At 37.6% G+C, this 9,017-nt stretch overlaps 1 protein-coding gene across 1 annotated transcript in view; it reads right to left on the bottom strand.

Annotated features, from left to right (window-relative positions):
* Positions 1 to 1,222: 1,222 nt before the first annotated feature.
* LOC112822539 (phospholipid scramblase 4) overlaps positions 1,223 to 9,017 on the bottom strand; it is a 54,289-nt gene continuing 46,494 nt past the window's right edge. The window contains exons 8-11 of the mRNA XM_025870267.2: positions 8,213 to 8,439; positions 5,832 to 5,993; positions 4,316 to 4,474; positions 1,223 to 3,444 (exon numbers count right to left, since the gene is read on the bottom strand). Coding sequence (XP_025726052.1) covers positions 3,397 to 3,444; positions 4,316 to 4,474; positions 5,832 to 5,993; positions 8,213 to 8,439 — 596 coding nt within the window. The 3' untranslated portion in view covers positions 1,223 to 3,396. The remainder of the gene's footprint in view (positions 3,445 to 4,315; positions 4,475 to 5,831; positions 5,994 to 8,212; positions 8,440 to 9,017) is intronic.

The following is a 9,017-nucleotide window of genomic DNA, read 5'->3' as shown; positions in this document are numbered from 1 at the left end:
ATGGCAAGAGGGTGTAGAGAGCAGAGCCCCCCATGTGAGGTAGGGCCAGGTAGCATGCAGAAAGGTCCCATAGGCATTGAAGGCCCTTCCTTTCAACCACTCAGCCCCCTAAGCCCTTGCAATACAGGCCTGTAATGGGAGAAGTGGCTCTGTTGACCACTGACTTGCCTTCAGGGTCATTCTTCCATTGTCCTGGAGAATAGTTTCCTGGCTTCTGTTCAGAAAGGCTCACTCATATTGATCTCCTTATCAGTACCTTGGCCACACCCTCAGTGTTCTCATTTTTTGCTATATGGATAGGCTGAAAATTTTCCAAGTCTTTATGTTCTGCTTCCTTTTGCTTAACAATTCTATCTTTAAGTCATTTCTCACTGCTTGCATTTTACTCTAACAGAGGAAGCCTAACTGCACCTTCCAACACTCTGCTTAGAACTCACTTCAGCTAAACATCTAGTTTCATCCCTTGCAAGTTCTATGTTCCACAAAACACGAGAACAAGAACATAATTCAGCCAAGTTGTCACTTTATAATAAAGAGGGCTTCTCCTCAAATTTCCAATACCATGTTCCTCAATTTCATCTGAGGCCTCATCAGAATGGCCTTTAGCACTCATGTTTCTACCAACATCCTGGCAGGATTACTTAGCTATTCTCTAAGAACACCAAGGCTGTCTCTACAGCTCTTTTCTTTCTGAGCTCTCACCAGAATCATCTTTAAAGTTCTGTTAAAGTATCTAGGCTTTTTCTAGAATGCAACTCAAAAGCTTACAGCTTCTACCCATTACCCAGTTCCAATGCTGCTTCCACATTTTTAGGTATTTTTTACAGCAGCACCCCCACTTCTCCAGTACCAATTTCTGTCTGAATCCGTTGGACAACTATACAGAAATACTGTGGACTGGGTGGCTTAAACAACAAATATTTAACTCTCACAGTTTTGGAAGCTGGGAAATCCAAGATCAAGGTGCTGGCAGATTATAATGACACTAATCCTGTTCATGAGGGAGGGTTCCACCAGCATGACCTAACACCACCCAAACATCATCACATTGGGGTAATTCATAGGTTTGGGGTGGGGGAGGGATACAAGCATTCAGTCTATAGCAAAGACTCAATTACAAGAAAAAAAGTAAGACAGTATTTTACTATAAACCATATTATATTTATTTAAAAGCCAAAAACAATATGATGAAGCATGAAAAACATGCAAATTTCAGAGTAGCTTTTGTTTCTAGTGAAACTGATGAATCTTACACAATGAAATACCATTAGGAAATATAGAAATTATAATATCAACCGTAGTATAAAAATATAAGACCATAGAATTACTTTTTTAAGATTTTATTTATTTATTTGACAGAGAGAGACACAGCGAGAGAGGGAACACAAGCAGGGGGGAGTGGGAGAGGGAGAAGCAGGCTCCCCACTGAGCAGGGAGCCCGATGTGGGACTCAATCCCAGGACCCTGGGATCACGACCTGAGCCGAAGGCAGATGCTTAACGACTGAGCCACCCAGGTGCCCCAAGACACACAGTATGACTTTTAAAGAAAGTGGAATTATAACTGTAAGAGACAACTTAATACCATAAAAACTTTAAACAAATTTAAAATGTTATATGTTAAAAATAATATGCATTTTTTTTTAGTATTATGCAGCAGGTCTTGGGATGTAGGGGTACAGGAAAGTAAAAAGGAGGTTTATAGAGATAAACTTTCTCAATACTATTTGATTTCATATATAAAATGTCAAAGATTATTATAAGAAAAAATATATATGTCTAAGACTGCAATTATATTTTCAAATATAATTATTTTTTTTAGAAAGCAGCAGTTTTACATTTTTTTAAAAGCTAGTAGTAGCACCTAAAAATAAAAATTACCAGAAACTGAATAAAACAACTTTACCATGAAAAGATAAATATAATTTAAAAATGAAGCACCTTTCTTTGACTTCAAGAGGAAGTGTGAGCAAAGGCCCTCATTTCTGAATAATCCCATCTGAGAACACTCAGGCTTGTTTTACTTAGCAAGGAGAATACATTTCATTCCACATACTGGCTGTGTTGAAAGAACACAGTCCATGTCCAGATAGGAAGGTAGAGTGCAAAAGACACAGGCTGATTCATCAGTCTATTCACTAATACACTATGCTTTTAACTAGCTAATAAAAAGAAGTACGTTTGTACTCTATGGTAATCCTACATAATTTTACTGGTAAGCTATAGTTCGCAGAGAAGTAGCATGTTTGCTGTGTTTTATTATTTTCTTTGCATAGATACAGATTTGTTTATCATCTAAATAAAAAGCAGCTAAGAAATATTAGACAATGTCAAGATTTGTAGGTTTTGCTTTTACAAAGTGCTACACAGAATGTCACATTTCAAAGTTCAGAAACAAAACTCTAACTCCTGGTATTAGAAAAATAAGGTGATTATCAGGGATCTTCTTGAAAAGTGGAAAAAAAAACCCAACCCAATTATCTTCTCTGTGTCACATCAAATGATATACAAAGGTTCAAAAGGCATTCTGAGAGATTTGGCTAAACATATTTTTTATATAAGGCATCTGTGACCAAGAGAGATGAAATGGATTAAATGCAAGCTCCTTATACGGGCGCTGATGTCTCTAAGTTGCTCAGAGCTAGACTGGCTGTGGTCCTTGTCACCTCCTTTCCTGATAGTCTGACCTTGACCCCATATACAGGCAGGTCCTGACTGACCATGCTAGTGAATGAGGGAGTACGCATGAAAAATATAAACCCTATGATAAAGAAAAAAAAAAAACAACCATGTTTGATTTGGAAATAAAATCAAAATTTTCATGGAAACTTAGAAACTTGCAAAACAAGGTTTTCATACATATGCACAAGTAAAGTTTTCCTTGTACGATAGACACACAGAATTTCCGTCTGCCTTCCTTTTTGTTTTTAAATATCAAGAGTATCATTCTTTTCACTTCGTCTTCAGTAACAGGACAAGAGGTAGGATTTAGTAGGACAGGGTTAGGAATAACAGCTATATTACTCTATCTCAAAGATTGCTCTAAAAAGCTCACCATTTCATGATCTACTAATGTGAGAGCTCTTGCATTCATTTTCCCTTATGTCATGGTAAAGCATTTGGAAGCTCATTGTAATGTGTTTACTTGGTTAATGAGTCATAACTTTTTCAAGGTGAACTCCTAGGCTACCAAGAGGACAAATGAACAGATAATCAATTGAAACATGTTTAGATTGTATTCTTGCCCTTACACGGTTAGCCTGTTAGAGCTAATAACCAGTGAAAATAATCTGCAAAAGCAGATACATATATTTGCAAATAATTCAGGGGATTGTAAGCCCGATCCAACTTTTCTAATTTTTTTCATTAGCCATAATTGCTGATTTGCTGTGTCCATCTATCTTGATGAATGTTGTGGTGGAGATCTTTCAAAATACATGAAGTCCTAAAATTAGAAAAAGATACATACATATATAATATATACCACTGAGAGAGAGAGAAAGATAACTGTACATACATACGTACATAATACATACATAATTAGATGCAATGCATAAAGTATTGTCCTTTATAATTTATCAGATGATCCTCATTCTAGTTAAGGATAAATAAATCTAATAAAACCTTTATAAAGAGGATCTAACATGAAGACCAGCAATTACAGACTTGGAACTGTTGGTAGCCAATAACATTTCCATTTGGGGGTACTGACTAAATTTTTGTTGTTAAAAGGAAGAAAAACTTAATCAATATTAAATATGTTAAATATACCAACTGCAATATGTTAGCTACATTTTTAAGGTAAATATATCCACTTTATTTCCACTTAACCACCGATGAGTCAGTAATACAGCAAGGGAGCTGTACCTAATAAATCTAAGGAAGATACAACGCCAAGGGGTCCACTGACAAGAGAGGCAGTGGGATGGAGGGAAAGGACATCAGCTTTAGAGTTAGTTATTTCATTAAGAAGTCATAGGATGGGCATCTTTAAGTAATGGGAAAGACAAACAACAGGCAATGAGGACAAGTATACCCACTGGATGCCCCATATTCTCCAAGTACTCTTCTGGCCCCTCTACTCACATGATAGCTAATGTTCAGCGCCCTGAAAAATATAAGTATTTTTATCTCCATTTTATAGGTAAGGCAAATGAGGCCTGGAAGTGCTAACCAATTTGCAAAACATGTAACTAGTAAGTGGTAGGGGCAGACATTGTCCTACTTTCAAAGGTTACTGCCTTTCTATTATACTACACTGCCATCTCATCATAAAGAGTGATTCTCTCAAGACAACTCAAAAGCAAAAGACTTACAATGAGGAAGCAAGCTCCAAAAATCATGGCTTTCATCTTCACATCCAGGTCTAATGGGAAGTGAATTTCAAAGTGGTCAGCATCTCCCATTGCTGATAACAGACCATTCCACTTCCTAATAATACTGCCAATATTGGACACACCATCAAGGGATTTGACCTAGAAAGATAAGAATATGACTTTATGATGACTGAAAAATATTATAATATTATCATACTTCATTCTTCTACTTAGAAGCAGTTTACACTGTGACAGCATAAATACAGGACAGGAAATTAATATAGTAATAATGTAGTTATGACTATAAAGTAATAAATTACTGTAAAGTAACAGGGAATTATGGCCAAGAAGGATAAAGTGCCTTGCAACTGGTTAATAACTGAGCTGGGGTGTAGCTGACAGTTCTCGGGCTGGTGCTCTTTCTTCATCCTCAAATGAGTTATTAAGGAGGTATGATTTGAGTTGATTCTAAAATTCTTTTTCATACAGTGAAGGGTAGGAATTGGGGATTGGAAGGGAGTCTCTACAGCCTAGGGAAACACACGAACAAAAGTAAGGAAGCACAGTTCTATGTACTTCACAAACTTCAAATAATCACTCAAGTTTTTATGGGCCAAATCCACCCTGTCTTCCTAGAGTATGTCAGAATCCCGAAGGGCTTTGGCTTGTAAAAGGGGGATTCTGGCACTTGCCAGAGGGCAAATACCCAAATACTAACTTTTGGTGATCAGAAAGATCCTATACACCTGCCCCTAAAATTTGGCTTATCCACATTTTTTATTTCACTACAATGGTCTTTTAATAAATAAGCAATGCTTGAAGAACTAAAAAAAAAGTTTATTGGGTATCATAGAAAATATCTGAATGAGCAACTTTAGATAATGAGCCTTGCTGAATTGGAAGGCATTCAAGGATTCTCTAAGAAGCTCAGGAAACATTTCTAGGAATCTCCTTTGTCAGATTCGTAGGATAATAAGCACTCATTTTGTAGATACTGAGATAGAGGCAAAACAAGAGGATTTCCTGAGAAAATGTTATAACCTATTATGAGTTTTATCCATGTTATCAGTGTTATCCTATCTCTTAAGGACACAGACAACTTCTACCATGCAAACAATGTACACAATCTCAGGGTGCCCCATATGTTCTGTGATACGTTGGGCATTTTTGTTTTAATCAGGATCTGCAATCCTGTAAATCTGTGGTAAAAATGGTGAATTAAATACAACCAAGAATAAATAAATGGATTCAGTCATGCTATTTACTTTCAGGTTTAGTGTTTTAAATGGTTACTTATCTTTATCAAACACTGAAATTAAAAAAAAAGTAGCTCACGCTTTGGAAAACAGTAAGCAATCCACTAACAATAATTTAAAAATGATTTGATGTCACCAAAAACTCTTCCTCATTCTACTTTATTCATTCACATTAAACAGTAGTCTAAAGCCAAATGATTCTAAGGTCTGTTAGTACATGCAGAAAAAATAGTAAAAATGTCATTTTTATATTTGTTTACCTCAAAAACTGAATCTGAACCACAGCCATAGGTTGAACACGGCCCGCGCACTCTCATCACATTTTCTTTCTTCTCGTTCTGGAGGCTGTAAACAGCCCTGCACAGATTCCAGTGTTCCGCAACAAAGCCAATGGGGACACCGGGAGGACACTGCACCTCCAGCTGCAAAGAAGCAGTGACAGAGGGAAGGATGCTACATATATACCTGTATGCATACACACCACCCAGATGTACTCTTAAGTCTTTCAAGGACTAGAAGAATTGTCACTGATAGAGGACCTTCCTTTTTTACCCAGGCTCTTTCTTAGGGTTGTAGGTCAGAACAGCCTTGAGAGCTGAGGTGACATTTCCCTTTGGAACAAAGTGGCTGCTTGTTGCAAAATGGACAGTTCTCCCAAGCTCAGAATTGCTCAGCTGTATGCAGCATCTGAGTCAGCCCTATCGAACTTGGGCACACAGGGACCTGTGCCAACTGCATAACACTCATGCTGTTTACTGTGCTGCAGTGAAGTTCTTTGTCTCTGCTCTAGGTGTCTCATGTCTTCTGGCACAATTCATGACAAAGTAGCAAGGGAACTTCTTAGATTTGAATCTCAGACTTGACAATTATAAGAGAAAATAGAAAAAGAGGCATTCTGAAAACTGAGTATTTTTTTTAAAGATTTTATTTATTTATTTGACAGAGAGAGAGAGAGCGTGCACAAGCAGGGGGAGTGGCAGGCAGAGGCACAGGGAGAAGCAGACTCCCCGTAGAGCAGGGGGAGCCCAATGCGGGACTCGATCCCAGGACCCCGGGATCATGACCCGAGCCAAAGACAGCCACTTAATGACTGAGCCACCCAGGTGCCCGGAAAACTGAGTATTGTGAAAACAACAGAATGTGTGAACAGATATGTAAAGCCATATTAAAAAGTTTCAAAACTGTCCAATGCCTTGTTTTAGCTAAGCATCTTTACAATATTCCTTTGTGAAGAACTAAGATCTTCATATTTAATAATAACAAGAGTCACAAAATTAAATTACTTAGTAAAAGGCCAGAGTTAAAGTGCTACTGGTAGCTTTTCTGGCGTCATATACACTTTTCTAAGAGTTTTGAGTCCACCAGGTCTCATTATGGGGCAGTACTACATAGCTTCATGAACTGTCAAATCATGATATTAAAAAAAAAAAAGATGTTACTGTTCATATATATACATTCACACATATACATAAGCATATAAATTTGATAGCTGCCTAGGATTAAGATCTTACACAAGTTTAGGCCTAAGAGCTAAACAAATAAATAAAAACTGTACACAAGTAAATTACTTAAAAAAATTCATTTGAGAAGAAAACCCAACTCATGAATATGAAGAATTCCTAGTATATTGAAAAGGACTAAGGAGTAAAGGTGAATATTCATCTCAAATATCAGGCTATTATTACAAAAATAGTAATGAGAGAGGCGTAAGATACCCGGGAACAACATTCTCTGAGCACTGTACTGTCTGCCTGGTACTGTAATGAACAGTTAACATTTATTTACTATTTAATCCTCAAAGCAATCCTGTGTGATAGGTGCTATTATTACTTCCATCTTAAAGGAAATCAAAACACAGAGAAGGTTGTAAATAAATTAACATTTAGTAAGTGCTGGCAGTTACCATGTCTTTTAAATATCCCAGGAATCCCATGGGGTATTGTTGTGCATATTTTATGTACAAGAGCACTGAGCCCCAAAGAAGTTAAGTAAATTGCACAATTTAAGTAGGTGACATATCTGGAATTCAAAATTCTGGTGGACCTCTTGCTAAAGCTGCTTCTTTTCCCTGCAGCAAACAACCTTCCTAGAGCTGCACGGGTTGTAGAAGAGGAAGTCTGCTCTCTAGGTCTGGCACTCGGGGGACTGTAACACCCTCATCAGGCACTTCATCTTTCTGAGCCACCCCTTCTTTATCTGTGGCCAGGTGTGGACTGGGATGGGGAGTGCAAAGTCATCCAAGGTCTCTTCCAAATCTAAAAGCATTCGATCCTGTCTAGCGACATCTTATCTGGGGATATGCAAGTATATTTAGACAAATGTGGTGACTTCTGTTCTAGGTCATAGATACATTTCCAATTCAGCAGACACAACTGACAGAATTGTGGTCACCGAATAAATAACCCTAATTTGTGCCTGACCCCCAACTAGCACCGGAAGATGAGAAAGAAACCACAAGAAAAAGCCCTCTGTGATTTTCCTTGGGTGAGACGATGTGGTCTCCTTCCTCCCCACTCTCTTCTTTCAGTCTGACCGGCAGAGCCAGTGAAAATCCCCTCCTGTGTCATTCTGGAAGGAGGATAAGCGTGCTGTGAAGACTTGCATCAGGAAGAAACCAGGGATAAGCCCTGCATCCTCTGACCTCTTGCCTGGTGGAGGGACAACAGAGGCAACAGCAGGTGCATCTGAAAGGTCTCTGCATTGTCATGATTTCTCGGCCCATACAGTCGGTGACCCGGAGGACGAAGGGCCTTAGTGTCCGATAAGCATTTCTGGTAAAGTCGTCTGTGTCTTCAGTTACGATGTAAACCATTTGGTCCAGGTTGTTTTTAATATCATATCTATTATTAGTTTCAAAAGATGTCATCACTATAAAATAAAATGAGAAAGACACTTTAAATTAAAAGCAGTTAAAACGGGCCCCGAGAAGTCCTTTTGTAGTATGTGTTAGGGGCTTAAAGCAAAATAGCTTTTTAAAAATTTAAACTGAAATATTACCATTGATTAGGACACCAAAATAATTCAGATGCCCAATAAATATTTGGTAATTTTGAAAATTTAAAACATTTCTTTTAAGGAGGTCAATAGAAAATGATTTTTATAACTTTTCTACATAAATGCAAAGACTAAAACTATATTCCTGGAGTACCTGAATTCAGAAAACTTTAATAAAGAAACCATTTAAATAAAAGTATACATTTTACCATAAAATAGCTCAAGAAATATACTGAGATGGTTAGAGTCATTCCTAACTGCAAATAGGAAAATGAACCAAGAAGACTCAGGCTCTGTGTAGTGGTCAAATGAATATGCAGATCTGGTGGTAAAGAGAAGGTCAGTAATCCAGTGCGGATGAACTGAGATCAAGCAGCATGTTTACTGTGATTTGTTTTTACTTCTAAAGCAAGGGCACTGGACTAGAACTTAGCAGATTTAGATTCTATTTC

This window comes from Callorhinus ursinus, unplaced genomic scaffold (assembly GCF_003265705.2).
Source record: "Callorhinus ursinus isolate GAN/ISIS: 27379988/994484 unplaced genomic scaffold, GSC_fseal_2.0 scaffold1, whole genome shotgun sequence".
NCBI lineage: Eukaryota > Metazoa > Chordata > Mammalia > Carnivora > Otariidae > Callorhinus > Callorhinus ursinus.
Note: the sequence above shows the minus strand (reverse complement) of the source record. Positions and strands in the feature narration are given on the sequence as shown.